This window comes from Camellia sinensis, chromosome 5 (genome assembly GCF_055761805.1).
Source record: "Camellia sinensis isolate YWXY chromosome 5, ASM5576180v1, whole genome shotgun sequence".
Taxonomy (NCBI): Eukaryota; Viridiplantae; Streptophyta; class Magnoliopsida; order Ericales; family Theaceae; genus Camellia; species Camellia sinensis.
In genome coordinates, this window is record NC_138965.1 from 35,288,308 (window position 1) to 35,307,347 (window position 19,040).

General features: G+C 39.7%; 2 protein-coding genes across 2 annotated transcripts in view; both read left to right on the forward strand.

Moving 5' to 3' along the window:
• LOC114272986 (leucine-rich repeat receptor protein kinase HPCA1) overlaps nucleotides 1–19,040 on the forward strand; it is a 41,293-nt gene that overhangs the window by 19,198 nt on the left and 3,055 nt on the right. The window contains exons 17-18 of the mRNA XM_082868619.1: nucleotides 626–809; nucleotides 18,071–18,306. Coding sequence (XP_082724745.1) covers nucleotides 626–809; nucleotides 18,071–18,306 — 420 coding nt within the window. The remainder of the gene's footprint in view (nucleotides 1–625; nucleotides 810–18,070; nucleotides 18,307–19,040) is intronic.
• Nucleotides 11,924–13,259, forward strand: LOC145790549 (uncharacterized). The gene is made up of 2 exons (XM_082868617.1): nucleotides 11,924–12,760; nucleotides 13,081–13,259. The coding sequence occupies exons 1-2, from the start codon at nucleotides 12,073–12,075 to the stop codon at nucleotides 13,113–13,115; spliced, it is 723 nt and encodes a 240-aa protein (XP_082724743.1). The 5' UTR covers nucleotides 11,924–12,072; the 3' UTR covers nucleotides 13,116–13,259.

Here is a 19,040-nt window from a genome sequence, read left to right on the forward strand (position 1 = left end):
ATTGTGACAACAAAGCAGCTATATCTATAGCTCATAATCCAGTTCTACATGATCGCACAAAACATATAGAAGTGGATAAACATTTCATCAAGGAGAAAATCAATGCTGGCATAATCTGTATGACCTACCTTCCAACAGGTGAACAATTAGCTGATGTGCTAACAAAGGGACTACACAAGAAGCAATTTGATAAGCTGACTAGCAAGCTGGCTATGGAAGATATCTTCAAACCAGCTTGAGGGGGAGTGCTGGAAATTTGTGATAATGTATATAATATGATAGTGGTGTTGGTGAAGGATAGTGGCATGTATAGAATATGATAGTGGTGTTGGTGGTAGATAGTGGCATGTATATAATATGATAGTGGTGTTGGTGAAGGATAGTGGCATGTATAGAATATGATAGTGGTGTTGGTGGTAGATAGTGGCATGTATATAATATGATAGTGGTAGATAGTGGTAATATATAATATGTAAGTGGCATATAATGGGTTATAATGATGTTTGTAATATCTCCTATATAAGGAGTGTCATTTGGTCTTGTAAGATAAGAAGTTTTGAATATAACACAAATATATTCCTTCTTCCTCATATTTTCGGAGTTCTTCTTCCTCATATTTTCTAAGTCCATCAAAAGGGCTAAACAAGGATCTACGCAGGGTGGTCTTGAATTTAAAAGTGAGCTTGAACTTCTATCCAGGGTTCATCATAAGAATGTTGTCAGCCTTGCGGGTTTCTGTTTTGAGCAAGGCGAACAAATGCTGGTGTATGAGTATATTGCAAATGGCGCACTGAAGGAGAGTCTTTCAGGTACTTACACTTGTTTCCTATTCCACTCCACCAATATGGATACTGATACTTGTGCTTCAGTTGTTTACTTTATAATTGATGCATATAGTGACAATGTTTAATGTGCATGTATTCTTGTTCATCGTCACCGTTTGTACAAGCAAATACCTTGCTTGAGTTGAATGTAGCTGAAAAAGAAGTAAAGAAAATCAAGAAAGAGTAAATTATGGGGTTCGTTCTTTCAAAATGGAAAAAAAAGGGTTTGCCCCAGCCCACTTTACCTCCTAACATTTAAATATGCAAGAGGCTCTCACCACAACTGACTTGATCTTCCACCTCCCCACCTCCACCCCCCTGCTTTGCCAGCCACCTCGCCACCATCCCCGCCACCTTTACCACCTGTCTCACCTCCTTCCTATCCCCCCACGACCCCGCCTTCCACCTTATGCTCCCTTCCAATTGTATCCATGGGTGTGTTGTTGAATCAATTCAAGATTTATAAAATAATAAATAAAATAAATAAATAAATAAAACAGTTGAGATTGATGTAAAACATATAGTGGGTTTGTCGGCAAGGTTATGTAGAACAGATCTATGGTGAAGTGGGTGGGTTGATGTGCCTGAGGTAGTGGACAAGTGGGTCATGCCATTGTAGTACATATACGTATGCATATACTTATATACATATATGTGTGTGTAATTTGATATGTGATTGTATATGGATTAAAAATTAAATTAGCAATTAAGTAAAAAGCAAGGAACTTTGTGTTAATGCGTGGTTTGATTTATGTTAATATGGTTTAATTTGTCTAAAATGTGATTCAAGATAACAGTTATGTGCAAAGGGGACCGTTTGGGAGGTGGACCTTTTGAAAAGAATGATAAGAATTAGTTGGCTTACCTATGAATGAGGTAGAGCCTTGTATTTATAATGAAACAATATTACAAAATAGGAAACGAAGAAAAAAAAGACATTAAATCTATGATTGACATAATCACAAATTTTATACACATTACCATAATTACAATATCACTATACTACCATAATTATAATATCACTATTTCCTAATTCCAACACTCCCCCTCAGGCTGGTGTGAAGATATTCAATAAACGCAGCTTGCCGATAGGCGACTGGAGTAATGTTGAGCCTACAGACTTAGTGAACATATCTGCAAACTGCTCAGAAGAAGAGACAAAGGATGGTCTCACAATACCAATCCGAACCTTCTCTTGAATGAAACGTATATCAACCTCTATATGCTTAGTACGCTCATGTACGACAGAATCAGAAGGCAGCATAATAGCAGACTTGTTGTCACAAAACAAAGACGCAGGAGCAGTCTCCTCAAATCCCAACTCTGCCAAAATAGAACGTAGCCATAGAATCTCACAAGTGCTTTGTGCCATAGCCCTATACTTAGCTTCTGCAGAAGACCTAGAAACAACTGCTTGCTTTTTACTTTTCCATAATATAAGATGATCGCCATAGAAGGTATATAAGCTTAAAGTAGAATGCTTATCCGTTCTAGATCCTGCATAGTCAGCATCAGTAAAACAGAAGAGTCCAGATTGGAGATCAGCTGTGAAGAACAATCCCAAGCCAGGAGAGGTCTTCAAATATCTCAAGATGTGATGAACGACATCAAGATATTCTGTACGAGGTGCATGCATGAATTGGCTAACCACACTAACTGCAAATGCCAAGTCAGGTCTAGTATTGGTCAGATAGATGAGACGCACAAAAAGACGTTGATACATGCCTGAGTTCTCTAGTAATTCACCATACTATGATGCGAGCTTGACATTGGGATCCATAGGAGTAGAAGCAAGTTTACACCCCAACATACCAATATCTTTAAGTAAGTTGAGAGTGTACTTCCTTTGAGATAAGAAAATCTCTTGCTGTGAGCGAGCCACCTCAATCCCTAGAAAATACTTGAGATTCCCCAAATCCTTAATATCAAAGGTGTGTCCCAAATCACCGGCGAGAATGATATAATCGACATAAACCAACAAGACTATACACTGACCTGCAGAATTACGACGGATGAAGCACGTGGTCTGAATGGCACTGAACAAAGCCCATGGAGATGATGACTGAGCTGAAACGACTAAATCAAGCTTGTGGAGACTGCTTCAAGCCGTACAAAGACTTGCACAGTCAACATACTTTTCCCGAATACTCCCCCTCAGCTCAAAAACCAGGAGGAGGGGTCATATAAATCGTCTCAAGAAGATTCCTATGTAGAAAGGCATTCTTGACATCAAGTTGATAAAGGGGCCAAGAATAGGATGCTACATGGGAGATGAGTAGACGAACAGATGTAAGCTTGGCAATTGGGCCAAAGGTAGCACCAAAATCCTTGCCAGGAACTTGAGTGAAGCCCTTGGCCGATAAGCGGGCCTTATAACGGTCAATGGAGCCATCAGGTAGGTACTTAATAGCAAAGACCCATTTACAACCCACAGTACTCTCCCCATAAGTTAAAGGAACCAAATCCCAAGTATGATTCTGTTCTAAAGCTGCCATTTCAGTCTGCATGACTGCTACCCATTTTGGATTCTGAAGGGCCTCTAACACAGACCGAGGAATAGACTCGAACTCAAGCTTGCCAAGGAAAGAATGATATAAGTCTGAAACCCTGTCATATGAGGTACTGGAACAGATAACCCCAACGGTCAGGGTGATGTCGATCCCGGGGAGGATTACGACGAGGAAAGGAAGGAGATGTATGTAAAGGGGAATAATTACCTAACCCAAGATTCGGAGAGGTGGCAGAAGGGGGCTGCGAACGAGGAAAGCGAGAGTATACCTGCAATGGGGGGGGGGAGGGAAGGAGTCGAAGGTGGAGGATAAGAGAGAGGGGGGCAATCTCATCCGCAACCTCATCTAAAATGGGAACCGGGCGGACACTCGAAGTATCTGAAGGGGAAACCTACAACGGGGGGTTAGGAATAAAAAAAAGAAGATCCTTACAAAAAGTAACATATAGAGTGTGGTGAATGTGACGGGACACAGGATCAAAACATCTATATCCTTTAGACATGGAAGAATACCCCAAAAAGACACAATGAACAGACTTTTCATCTAACTTGGTGCGAGTGGGACGTTGGTCTTGAACAAAACATGTACACCCAAAAACACGAGGTAAAAGAGAAAAAAGGATAGTATTAGGCATAAGAATATGGAATAGGGTAAGGCCATGTAACACACGACTAGGAGTCCTATTAATGAGATAGACAACAGTAAGAACAATCATGTGCCAATAAGACTTAGGCACACGCATACCACGAAGAAGACAACGTACGACAAACATAATATGATGGTTTTTATGTTCAGCTACACCATTTTGTTCAGGGGTACGAGGATATGTAAATTGCTGAAGAATACCCGTTCGATTAAGGTGGGAACAAAACTCGTTGGAGATATATTCTCCACTATTATCAGAGCGGATGGTCCTAACAACTGTATGAAATTGTCTTAACCATTTGCAAAAACTAAATGAAGATGGAAAACACATCAGACTTGCAGCGAAGTAAATAGACCCAAGTGCACCTAGTGTGATCATCAATAAAAGTCACATAATAACGATGACTTGAAAAAGCAGGAACAGGAGAGGGACCCCAAATATCAGAATGAATAAGGTCAAAAACACTAGGGGCCCGTGTCATATGTGGTATATAACTAGTACAGATATGTTTAGACAACTCACAAGTAACACAATGAACTTTAGAATCCTTGCAAGCTTTATTTAATAAAGAGAAAAGTTGACATAAATATTGAAAATGAACATGACCCATACGGGCGTGCCATAACTCTAAAGTTTGAACAGAAAAAACACAAGATATAGAAGGAGGCAAAACAGACGTCTGAAAATTAGCTAAAGTCGAAGAAGGCTGGTCCAGTGGATCCCCAAAGTAGTATAGCGCGACGGGCTTATATCCCTTGCCAAAAATTGTCTTCGAACTCAAGTCCTGTAGAAGACACGAAGAAGGTAAGAAGATGACAGCGCAGTTAAAGGTTTTAGCAAGATGACTAACTGATAAAAGATTATAAGCAAACTTGGGAACATGCAACACAGAAGATAAAGTGATGTTAGGGGATAAAGACACAACACCCTTATGTTGGACAAAAGAGCGAGAACCATCAGCAAGACACACAGATTGGGCAGCAGTGGTGGGTTCAGGAGAGGAAAGAAAAGAAAACTCACTAGTCATATGATCATTAGCCCCAGAATCCAGAATTCAAAATCCATGAAAGACTAGCAGATCGAACATGGAAAGCAGTAGAAGTACCTGTAGTAAGGGTGGCAGTAAAGGATGATGGACCAAGAGAACCAATGGCGAGGGACCCAAGTTGAGCCTGAAGTTGACCAATCTGAGTCTATAACTGCTGTAGATTAGGGACATTAGGAGGCTCAGAAGCAGGGGCAACGTCTACCAATGCAACAGTGCGAGCAGAGCCAGAACCACGTGGGGCAGGACCACGAGGACGAGAAGGGCGTTGCCTCAACTCAGGATGAAATTTGAAGCAACGGGCTTTGACATGTCCAGGCGCACCACAATAATGACAAGTAACAGAATCGGTGGAACTCCCAGAACCAGAACTCGCAACAAGAGCCATCTGATCTGCTAAAACTGAAGGGACTGAAGCAACACTAGGCTGAACCAATAATCGGTGACGCTCATCACTATCAATAGTGGCAAAAGCCTCATAAAGAGATGGCATGGGTGATGTGCTTAGAATTTGAATTCAAAGAGATTTAAATTAAGAGTTTAAACCCATGAGAAACTGCTGGAAATTTGTGTTAATGTATATAATATGATAGTGGTGTTGGTGGAAGATAGTGGCATGTATAGAATATGATAGTGGTGTTGGTGGAAGATAGTGGCATGTATAGAATATGATAGTGGTGTTGGTGGAAGATAGTGGCATGTATATAATATGATAGTGGTAGATAGTGGTAATATATAATATGTAAGTGGCATATAATGGGTTATAATGATGTTTGTAATATCTCCTATATAAGGAGTGTCATTTGGTCTTGTAAGATAAGAAGTTTTTGAATATAACAGAAATATATTCCTTCTTCCCCATATTTTCGGAGTTCTTCTTCCTCATATTTTCTAAGTTGGTATCAGAGCAACAAAAAACACAGCAGCCCTAAAACCATCATAGCCATGTCGGAAGTCACGTCCGAAACCACTTCAACCCCTGCCGCTGCCATTCCAGTGAAAACGTCCAACTCTCACTCTGTCCAAATCACCACCATCCGCCTAAATGGTGATAATTTTCTCCACTGGTCACAATCTGTCCAGATGTATATCCGTGGGCAAGGAAAGATCGGTTACATCACTGGTGACAAGAAGGCTCCTGCTGTTAATGATCCGCTGTTCGACAGTTGGGACGCTGAAAACTCCATGGTTATGACATGGTTGGTCAATTCCATGGAGGAGGATATAAGCTCTAATTACATGTGCTATACTACTGCACAAGAGTTGTGGGATAATGTTAGTCAGATGTATTCTGACCTAGGAAATCAATCTCAAGTTTTCGAATTAACTTTGAAGTTGGGAGAGATTCATCAAGGAGATGATTCCGTCACCAAATATTTCAATTCGTTGAAAAGGTTGTGGCAGGATCTTGACATCTTCAACACATACGAATGGAAATCGGTTGACGACTGCAACCACCACAAGAAAACTGTGGAAGACAGCCGTATTTACAAGTTTCTTGCCGGCCTCAACATTGAGTTCGATGAAGTGCGAGGAAGAATTATTGGCAGACCTCCTCTCCCATCCATTGGCGAAGTATTTGCCGAAGTCAGAAGGGAAGAGAGCCGAAGGAGCGTCATGCTTAAGAAAAAAGGTACTGGTGAATCAATTAAAATTTCTGCTTTAATTAGCGATGCTGCGGCCAACAAGGCTGCAAATTACCAGCGCAGGTTTGATGATAAGCCACGGGTCTGGTGTGATTTTTGCAACAAGCCTCGCCATACACGCGAAACGTGTTGGAAGATCCATGGCAAACCAGTCAACTGGAAAAGCAGCAAACAAGGAGAGAAGAATCGTGGCTTTCCTACCGCTAATGAAGCCGATTCAGGTCCCTTCAACAAAGAGCAGATTGATCAACTCTTAAAGCTGATAAAATCCAACTCCTCATCCGGTACTCCTAGTGTTTTGTTGGCACAAACAGGTAGAAATCCTAAAGCCTTCTCTTGCCTAAACTTCTCTCCGTGGATCATAGATTCCGGTGCCTCCGATCACATGACTAGTTTTTCCCATTTATTTAGTACCTATTTCCCTTGTTCTGGTCATGACAAAATCAGAATAGCCGATGGTAGTTTTTCACCTATTGCAGGAAAAGGATTTATTAAACTAACTGAGAAAATTAATCTCAATGCTGTTCTTCACGTCCCCAACTTAGCCTGTAACCTTTTGTCTGTCAGTAAACTATCTAAGGATTCTAATTGTCGTGTTACATTTTTTGAATCCCATTGTGAATTTCAGGACCAGAACTCGGGGATGATGATTGGGCGTGCTAGGATGCTTGAAGGTCTTTACTACTTTGATGAAGTACCTGTTAGTAATAAAAAAGCTCAGAGCTTTAATAGTACTAGTTCAATCTCTGTTCGAGAAAAAATAATGCTATGGCACTATAGGCTAGGACATCCTAGTTTTCTTTATCTAAAACATTTATTTCCAGAATTATTTAAAGGGATTGATTGTTCTTCTTTTCATTGTGAAAGTTGCATTTTTGCAAAATTTCATCGCTCTACTTATTTGCCAAAACCTTACCAGGCTTCCAAACCTTTTTATTTGATTTATAGTGATGTTTGGGGCCCTTCTAAAATCACTACTCTTTCTGGTAAAAGATGGTTTGTTACATTTATTGATGACCATACCCGCTTATGTTGGATTTATTTGATGAATAAAAAATCTGACGTGAAAAATTTATTCACAAATTTTTACAATATGATTGAAAACCAATTTCAAACCAAAATTGGTATTTTACATTCTGATAATGGAACAGAATATTTCAATGAGCAGTTGGGTGAGTTTTTGGAAAAAAAAGGAATTTTTCATCAATCTACATGTCGGGATACCCCTCAACAAAATGGCATTGCAGAACGAAAAAATAAACATCTATTTGAAGTAGCACGTGCTATAATGTTTTACATGCATGTTCCTAAATATTTATGGAGTGAAGCAATTTTAACAGCCTCTTATTTGATAAACAGGATGCCTACAAAGGTGTTAACATACAAAACACCTTTTGATTGTCTCAAAACTTTTTTTCCTGACACGAGGTTGTTTTCTGATTTACCCGCCAAAGTTTTTGGATGTACTGCCTATGTTCATGTTCCCAGTCAATTTCGTTCAAAACTTGACCGCCGTGCTATAAAATGTGTTTTTTTGGGTTATTCCTCAAACAAAAAGGGGTATAAGTGTTTCGATCCTCAAACCAAGAAATTTCATGTGAGTATGGATGTGTCATTTGTGGAAACAAAATCCTATTTCCCCAACACTTCTCTTCAGGGGGAGACACGTGGAGTAGAAGACCATTTTTGGGATATTTCTATCCCGCTCCCCAATGTCATTTATCCTACACAAAAACCACATCTGTCTGATAATGATCACTTAGGATAACCAAGTTCTATGGTGCCTAGTCAAGAAGATTCTTGTTTAGGGGGAGAAGCACTACAAAATGATCTAAATCCTGAGCTTCAGGTTTATACTAGGAAGCGATTTCATCTGAGGAATAATGACCCGAATGTCCATCCTAATGACCCGAATGTCCACCCGAGTTCTGGCATCGAAATTTTAGGTAATCCTATTCCTTCTATTTCCGACCTTGATGTTCCTATAGCAATTAGGAAAGGTGTCCGAAATTGCATTAAACATCCTATTGCAAATTACCTCTCCTATCAAAGACTGTCTAAAAATCATAGAGCTTTCACATCTAGGATTTCACACTTGTTTGTTCCAAGGAATATACAGGAAGCATTGGATGATCCGAATTGGAAATTAGCAGTCATGGAGGAGATGAATGCTTTAAGGAGAAATGGTACTTGGGAGATAGTTGATCTACCCAAAGACAAGAAAACAGTTGGGTGTAAATGGGTGTTTACGATAAAATGTAACGCAGATGGAAGCGTTGAGAGATACAAGGCGAGACTGGTGGCTAAAGGCTTCACTCAAACTTATGGGATCGACTATCAGGAGACGTTTGCTCCTGTTGCTAAAATAAATTCCATCAGAGTACTGTTATCTCTTGCAGTAAATTCAGATTGGCCTCTACATCAACTTGACATTAAAAATGCATTTCTCAATGGTGATCTTGAAGAGGAGGTGTTCATGAGCCTACCGCCGGGATTTGAGCAGAGACTTGGAAGCGACAGAGTATGCAAATTGAACAAGTCATTATACGGCCTCAAACAATCACCAAGAGCGTGGTTTGAACGCTTTGGGAAGGCAGTTATCAGTTGTGGCTTCTCGCAGAGTCAAGCAGATCACACAATATTTTATAAACATTCAAAAGACAGTAAAATTGCAATTTTGATTGTTTATGTTGATGACATCATTTTAACTGGTAATGATGAAGCAGAGTTAGCAGCCCTTAAAGAGAAACTTGCAAAAGAATTTCACATTAAGGATCTGGGAGCCCTCAAGTATTTCCTCGGAATGGAATTTGCAAGATCCAAGGAAGGTATATTCGTTAATCAGAGAAAATATGTTCTTGATCTCCTTGGAGAAACAGGTATGCTTGGTTGTAAGATTGTGGAGACTCCGATCGAGCCTAACTTGAAGTTACAAGCTGCTAAGGCTGAAGAAGTCAAAGAGAGGGAACAATATCAACGACTTGTAGGGAAATTGATTTACTTGTCTCATACGCGGCCTGATATTGCCTTTGCAGTCAGCATGGTAAGTCAGTTCATGCACTCACCAGGGGCAGAGCACTTTGAGGCCGTTTATAAGATCTTAAGATATTTGAAAGGAACTCCAGGGAGAGGCTTACTGTTCAAGAAACATGGACATCTTCAAGTTGAAGTATACACAGATGCAGACTAGGCAGGAAGTGTTACAGACAGGAGATCAACATCCGGATACTGCTCCTTTGTAGGTGGGAACCTAGTTACATGGCGGAGTAAAAAACAGAATGTGGTAGCTAGAAGTAGTGCAAAAGCAGAGTTCAGAGCTGTTGTCCATGGAATCTGTGAAGTAATGTGGATTAAAAGAATTCTTGAAGAATTAAAGCTTTCTCACCCGACACCTATGAAGGTCTATTGTGACAACAAAGCAGCTATATCTATAGCTCATAATCCAGTTCTACATGATCGCACAAAACATATAGAAGTGGATAAACATTTCATCAAGGAGAAAATCAATGCTGGCATAATCTGTATGACCTACCTTCCAACAGGTGAACAATTAGCTGATGTGCTAACGAAGGGACTACACAAGAAGCAATTTGATAAGCTGACTAGCAAGCTGGCTATGGAAAATATCTTCAAACCAGCTTGAGGGGGAGTGTTGGAAATTTGTGTTAATGTATATAATATGATAGTGGTGTTGGTGGAAGATAGTGGCATGTATAGAATATGATAGTGGTGTTGGTGGAAGATAGTGGCATGTATATAATATGATGGTGGTAGATAGTGGTAATATATAATATGTAAGTGACATATAATGGGTTATAATGATGTTTGTAATATCTCCTATATAAGGAGTGTCATTTGGTCTTGTAAGATAAGAAGTTTTTGAATATAACAGAAATATATTCCTTCTTCCCCATATTTTCGGAGTTCTTCTTCCTCATATTTTCTAAGTGAAACTGATAAGTGTGCTGTCAAGCAAGCCTCTTGGACACAAGGGAGGCGGCTTCTGGTGACAGGTCAGTCAAAGGCTCATATTGAGTAAGTTCCTTCCAACGAGCCTGAAGATATCCAAAGAATTCAGCTACAGAAAGGCCAAGAGAGAACTGAGAGGCCCGGGCTATATCCTGATAAAGCTTGAAGATGCGTGCATCATTGTGAGCATGAGCGAACATCTGCGACAATGCTTGCTGCAAACTCAGAACTGTATTGCAATAAAGGAACATATGATAAATCCGATCTTTTATAAAATTGAACATTCATCCCAATATAGTGTAGTTATCGATATCCCACTGAGCACGTATAGGGTCTATCGTAGCTGGCTGGGTAATAGTAGATAAAAGCCAATGAGCCTTTCCCTTTACCCCAAAATAGGGTTAAAGGGAATGGCTCCAAGCAGCAAAATTTTTCTCATTCAACTCGTAATACGATGAATACGAGTGTAATGGGAAAGGGAAAAATCAGTACTTGGAATAGGCACAGGTTTGGTGGAGACCGTAGTAGATACCTCAGTAGGAATGGCATAAGATGAGTTATCCATGGGAGATGATGAGGGTTGAAATAGACAGCAATACTGCAACACAATCCAAGTAAATGTTGGAATATGGATCTTCTTAGGGTGTATAAAGCCTGTATAACAGCCTGTTGTTCTTTCTTTATTAGTTGTACTCATTTATGTTGGCTAGAATTAGGTTGTTTCCTTATTTAGATTCTTAGAAGTCAACTTCTTGTACTTCATTTATAGCCCTGTACAGATTATGTTTGAAATATATGAGAAGAATTATTCTCTTCCAAACCTTCATGGTATTAGAGCAGGTTTAGAAACCCTAACCCTAGCCGCCTCTTAACCTAGCCTTCATTGCTAGGATTATTCAGCCTTCATAGCTGATTCACTGTGGCCTTCATTGCCATTCAGAATTTCTGTTATATTCCTCTGATTGTTGCTGTCTTTTGCCATCTTGGATTCAGAAGAATAGTTAGTCCCTTCTACAGCCTCAAAAACCTGTTTATGTGTCCTCTTCAGATCAGTTTTTGTCTTGCTGCCCACTGATTCCTTCATTGAATCATGTCTGAGGTTACAGATGCATCTTCTTCAGCCCCAAAAGCCCTTACAACATCTGAAAATTTGAGCCTCCAAATTGCTTCAACAAAACTGAATGCGACCAATTACCTTGAATGGTCACAATCAGCAATGTTGACAATCAAAGGTGGAGGGAAGTTAGAATATCTCACAGATCCTCCACCAAAGCCAACCGATCCCAATTTCAAGACTTGGGATGTGGAGAATTCCATGATTATGTCATGCCTACTCCACTCTATTCAACCAGAAATTGGGAAGACTTACATGTTCCTTTAAACGACTAAGGACATTTGGGAAGCTGCTGCCCAAACTTACTCTAATGTAGGTATGAAAGCTCATATCTATGAACTGAAAACGAAGATTCACAACACAAAACAAGGATCTTCCAGTGTCATTGAATACTACAATACCATCAAGAGCCTTTGGTTGGAACTAGACCATTATCAAAGGATTGAGATGGTGTGTAGCATGGACGCTGCGAAGCTGCAAGAAGCACTTGAAGAAGAAAGAATATTTGATTTCCTTGCGGGGTTAAATGGTGAATTTGATCAGATTAGAGGCAGAATTTTGGACAGGGAGAACTTATCATCCCTGAATGAGGTTTTCTCAATTGTTCGAGGAGAAGCAAGTAGGCAGGTGGTGATGCTGGATAAGCCTACTAGTGAGAATTCGGCCTTGGCTGCATCAAAAGCTGCTTGGGGAAGGAATGAAGGAAAGAAAAATCTGGATAGAAAGAAGATGTGGTGTGATTACTATCACAAACCACGCCACACCAGGGAGATGTGCTGGAAACTGCATGGAAAACCACAAGGCTTGAAGGGAATTGGCAGCAAAGGAGGAAGTCAGGCAGAAAAATCAGGTCCAGCTCATCAAACTGTGGCTGGAGATGACTATAAGGAAGCTATGGGGTTCAGCAAAAGTGAGGTTGAAAGGATGAAACAGTTGCTAAATCAAGTTGCTAATCAAACCACAAACTTGACTCCAATTTCAGGTTCTTGCTCCATGGTCCAATCAGGTAATAGCTTTGCCTTAATCACCTCTAAGAGTGTCAATTCTAGTATCTGGATAGTTGATTCTGGTGCATCAGATCACATGACCAGCACCTTCAATTATTTTTCAACATATATCCCATGTTTAAGAAAACAAAAAATCAAAGTCACTGATGGTTCCTTGTCCTCCATTGCCGGAAAAGGAAACATCCAACTATCACCCACTTTGTGCCTAAAATCAATCCTCTATGTTCCAAATTTATCTTATAATTTGCTGTCTGTAGGAAAACTCCCTGACAATTTAAAATGTTCAGTTTTATTTACTTCCTCTGGTTACAATTTTCAGGACCCTGCTACGGGGAAGATGATTGGTCATGCTGAATTGAAGGACGGCTTATACTTGGTCTCTACTACTTTTCAACAAAAAGATGATCAAGTTTGGCTCTGGCATAGACAATTAGGACACCCTCCTTTTCCTTTGTTGGAAAAAATGTTTCCTTCCTTGTTCATGAATAATAAAGTGGGGAAATTTCATTGTGAAATTTGTGAATTGGCCAAACATCATCGCGTATCCTTTCCTTTGAAAACTCCACAAATGTTATCTCCATTTAGTTTAATACATTCGGATGTTTGGGGCCCTTCTCGTATTCCAAATATTTTTGGTTCTCGGTGGGTTGTCTCATTTATAGATGATTACACTCGTACTACTGGGTCTTTCTTATGAAGTCCAAATTGGAAATTTCCACTCTTTTTCCTCTATTCCACAAATTCATTAGCACTCAGTATGGGACAAAAATACACACAATTTGATCTGATAATGGCAAGGAATACTTCAATCAAGATCTCATTACTTATCTTGCAAATGAGGGCATCCTACATCACTCATCTTGTGTTGACACACCCCAACAAAATGGAATTGTAGAAAGAAAGAACCGACATCTTCTTGAAGTTGCTAGGTCCCTTCTTTTCCAAACGAAAGTTCCTAAAACCTATTGGGAGGAAGCAGTACTCACTGCTGCATACTTGACAAACCAAATGCCATCAAGAGTTCTTCAGTTTCAATCTCCCATGAGTAAACTCTCTTCCTTGTTTCCAGATTTCCAAGGGGTTGGGTCCTTATCTCCAAAACTATTCGGATGTACTTGCTATGCGCATGTTCATAGTCATTTACGGGGTAAACTTGATCCTACGGCTATCAAATGTGTATTCTTGAGGTACTCTCCTACTTAAAAGGGCTGTAAGTGTTATCACCCTCCAACAAAAAGGAAATACACCACTTCGGATGTTACCTTTGTAGAACACCAACCTCATTTTGGGGACACCTATCTTCAGGGGGAGAGTTTAGGAGAAGATAGCTGGTTAGAGGTTGATCATTCGTTGCCTATTCCGAGTGTGGTATCTATTCCCATACCAAGTGCTAGTTCTGATTTGCCTTCTTCGTCTAATCCAGATAGTCCTCCTACTTCAAATATGTCTTCTCCTAAACTAAATGTGAGTCCTGAATAGAATCCATTGAGCACTATAGACTCTCCAGAGACCAAGGATTAGAGACTCAAGACACCTATCACCAAGGTATATTCCAGAAGGAAGAAGCTCAAAATCAGCTCACATGATCCAAGCATTGATCTTGAAACAAGTAATGAAATTGAAACTCAGGTTTTTGATTCTCATGAAGACTTGGAATTGCCTGTTGCCATTAGAAAAGATGTTAGAACTTGGACTCGTCACCCTATATCTTAATTTGTTTCCTTTCAGCATCTCTCGCCTTAGTATCAAGCTTTTGTCACCCAAATGTCTTCCCATGAAGTTCCCAATAGTGTCCAAGAAGCTATTAAATTGAAACCATGGAGGGAAGCCATGAATGAGGAGATGAGAGCCTTAGAGAAAAATCAAACCTGGGAGATAGTAGAATTGCCAAAAGGAAAAAAAAAAAAAAAAAATGTGGGGTGCAAGTGGATTTTTACCATCAAGTACAAAGTCGATGGAACTTTGGAAAGGTACAAGGCCCGATTAGTGGCAAAAGGGTATACCCAGACATATGGGATCGATTACCAAGAGACTTTTGCACAGGTGGCCAAGATGAACACTGTCCGGATCATTCTCTCATTGGCAACAAACTTTGATTGGCCACTACTGTAGTTTGATGTAAAGAACGCTTTCCTTCACAGAGACCTAGAGGAAGAAGTATTTATGGATATCCCAACTGGGTATGGAAAACAGACATGGTCAAACAAGGTGTGCAAGCTCAGAAAGTCTTTATATGGACTTAAACAATCTCCTTGGGCTTGGTTTGGAAGATTCATGAGAACTATGGTGAAAAGAGACTATCGTCAAAGTCAAGGTGATCATACTTTGTTCATTAAACATTCACATCAAGGGAAGCTTACTGCATTGATTGTTTATGTTGATGATATTGTGGTCACTAGAGATGATCAAGAAGAGATTATGGGACTGAAAGCCTACTTGGCTAGGGAATTTGAGATTAAAGATTTGGGTAAACTTCGGTATTTTTTGGGAATTGAGGTAGCAAGATCAAAACAAGGGTTGGTGATTTCTCAAAGGAAGTATATACAAGACTTGCTTAAGGAAACTGGCATGGTTGGATGTAAATCAGCCGCGACTCCTATTGAGCAGAATCACAGATTGGGAGAGGCTAATGGAGATCAACTTGTTGACAGAGGAAACTATCAACGGTTGGTGGGAAAGCTTATTTACCTATCACCCACAACCAGATATTGCATATGCTGTTAGTGTGGTAAGTCAATTTATGCATGCTCCACTTAAATCTCATTTAGATGCTGTATACCGAATTTTGAGATATTTGAAGGCAGCTCCCGGAAAAGGTATATTGTTCAAGAAAAGTGAAGATTTAAGGTTGGAGGCCTACACAGATGCAGACCGGGCAGGTTCTATTGTGGATAGACGATCTACTTCTGGCTATTGTTCCCTCTTAGGTGGAAATCTTATTACTTGAAGAAGCAAGAAACATGTGGTGGCCCGTTCTAGTGCAGAAACAGAGTTTAGAGCCATGGCACAAGGCATATGTGAACTTTAGGTAAAGATGATCCTTAAAGATCTTAAGATTGTGTTTCAGGAACCTATGGTGCTTTACTGTGACAACAAGGCAACCATTAGCATAGCACACATTCCAGTTCAGCAGGACCGAACCAAGCATGTAGAGGTGGATAGACACTTCATAAAAGAGAAGATTGATAGTGGTCAAGTGAGAACTCCACATGTATCATCCACCAATCAACTAGCTGATATTCTCACTAAAGGACTACCTAGCCTAAGTTTTCAGCGAATCACGAGCAAGCTGGGAATGCATGATATCTACACACCAGCTTGAGGGGGAGTGTTGGAATATGGATCTTCTTAGGGTGTATAAAGCATGTATAACAGCCTGTTATACTTTCCTTATTAAAGGTTGTATAGCTGTATTCATTTATGTTGGCTAGAATTAGGTTGTTTCTTTATTTAGATTCTTAGAAGTCAACTTCTTGTACTTTATTTATAGCCATGTACAGATTATGTTTGAAATATATGAGAAGAATTATTCTCTTCCAAACCTTCAGTAAACAACCAGAAAAGCAGGAAAAAACTCAACGGCTAAATGCTACCGAATAAACCTGGTAGCCCACAAAAAGAAAAGGCAAAAAGAGGTCCAGAAAAGTGCTTAAAGTATCAGCACTATACCCTGTAAAAGAGAGAAAAAGGGTTTGGACCACCCTAAAGAGGGTGTCGAAGTACTCTAGGCCAGGATGAGACCTGGTTAGCAGCAGCAAAGCCCTCAGCAGGTGTAATACAATCCTGCCGAGGGGTATAGGAGGGTGGGTAAGTGGTTTCAGGTGGTCTAGGAGTGGTGGGTTAGGCTGTCAGGTGGTCTAGAGGGGAGAGGAGGTCTGTCGAGTGCTCGAGGAAGAAGAAAGAAGATGAAGAAACTACTAGGCAGTGAAAAACAGGGGCCGACAGGGAGGAGGGAGTGGTCTAGGGTTTCTGTGTTTTGGCTCTGATACCAAAAAGAATGAAAAGAATTATTTGGCTTATCTATGAATAAGGTAAAGCCTTGTATTTATAATGAAGCAATATTACAAAATAGGAAACAAACAAAATAGGAAACGACGATAAAAAAAGTCATTAAATCTATGATTGATATAATCACAGATTTTATACACACTACCATAATTATAATATCATTATTTCCTAATTCCAACATTTTGGTGGGTCAATAGGTGGACCTTTTGGGGTTTTTGATATGGTTTACGTTATGAGGGGAGAGACGAGGATACTTTGGTCTGGGTTTATCTGGGGTCTAAAGGGGTTTTCTCAGTGCCTTCATTCTATCATTTATTGGTGGGTGGGGAGGTTGGGTTGTTTCCTTGGAAGTGTGCCTGGGTGCCTGGGAGTCCATCCAAAGTAGCTTTTTTTGTCTGGACAGCGGCTTTAGGGTGTATTTTGAATATTGATAATTTGATTCGGCGTCGTTATATTTTAGTTAACTGGTGCTATATGTGTTGTGGGGACACGGAGTCGGTAGATCATTTGTTTATTCATTGTCCGGTCACTTCACGGCTGTGGATGTTTATTGTTGCGACTTTCAGTTTGGTTTGGGTCCAACCAAGGTCGGTGATGGAGGTGCTGCAAAGTTGGGCTGGGGGGAGGGTTGGGAAGAGGCGTCGGAAGGCGTGGTTACTTGCTGGCCAGTGTTTAATGTGGCTGGTTTGGTTGGAGTGCAACAGGTATACTTTTTACGGTGTGTCTCAGTTAGTTCCATGGATGGAGAGGCGTTTGTTAACTGTGCTTCATAGTTGGATTACGGTTTCAGTAGATCCAGATGTGTTGGCCTTTGTAGATTTTGTAGATGACTTGATTAGTTAGCATTTCGTATATTATTTGGCCTTAGTTTTGTATTCTTTGCATCATTTTGATACTTTTTCAATAAAGTTCGTTTATTTATCGCAAAAAAAAAACAGAGATGAGAGGGAAAGAGAAGATAAGTAAAAGAAAACAATGATGGCATAAGGTTAATCCGAAACCATGAGATAGCTATTTGCATATAATTAAATGTTAGAGAGGTAAAGTGCTCTGGGGTTAAAACCACAAGAGGGTAAAATAGATTTTGCCCCAAAATGAAAATGTTTTTGTAGTTTATCTTTCTCAAACCTCAGTCGAAACTTGAATGTTTCACATATCTCCTCTAGCCAAAAGAACAGGAAAAAAAGTATAATAAAAAGGGGATCCCCGGAGTTTGTAAACTGCACTACCAGACCTATGTTTTTGGGCACTTCATGCATCCGACTAAACAGTAACAATTAAAGTGTGTATTACCTGTGCAGGGAAATCTGGAATCAGGCTGGATTGGATGAGGAGACTTCAAATAGCCCTTGGAGCAGCAAGAGGTTTGCAATATCTGCATGAGCTTGCCAACCCTCCGATCATACATGGGGACATCAAATCAAACAATATCTTATTGGATGAATACTTGAATGCAAAAGTTTCTGATTTTGGTCTGTCCATGAGTATTGCTGACCCCAAAAACTTTCATATTACCACTCAAGTCAAGGGGACAATGGTCAGTAAATTTTTCTCTAAACCCCAGTTTTGAAAGAACAGCAAATAATTGTAAATTAGAAGTTGGATAAAGATTTTCAAAGCACCTTAGTTATAATCAAAATCTATCTGTTCTTGAAGCTGGTCTCAACTAGTCATAGCTCTCGATTGGTAAACGAAGGACCAAATCAAATAAATTAAACCCCCTACTCTGTTTCGATGAAAACAAAAATTACAACAAGTAATGTAATTTTCCCCCATTAACAGCCATTTCTTTTTAATATGTAAATATATTTTTTTTCCTGGGTGGTAGCTGGTTGAGGTACAAAAAAAGGAAAAAGAAGAAATCACATGAGAGAATATCTTGAAGAAAGGATAACTATTGGACATTGGAGAATGCAGATTTTTCTCATTATGTAAAGATATTGTGCAGTATGACTTGAAAATTTTTCTACTTTTTTTTCAGTCCAATCCCTTACTGTGTTGGAGGTAACACCATTTCATTAATGAGAAGAGCGTCAAAGGTTATAATCCCATAAATTTGATAAGACCAACCTTGTAACGCCCTCAAAATAATAACATTAAACCCAACAAATAAGACAAGCGTTGATAGATAAACTAACCACCTTCTATTATTCATTAGAATTCCGTTACATAAGTATTACATGTTAATCTCATAACAAAATGCCCTACGGGCTTACAGCTTTCCAAGTTAACACTTGGTTACAACAAAGAGTTCTAACTCGTTTACACATT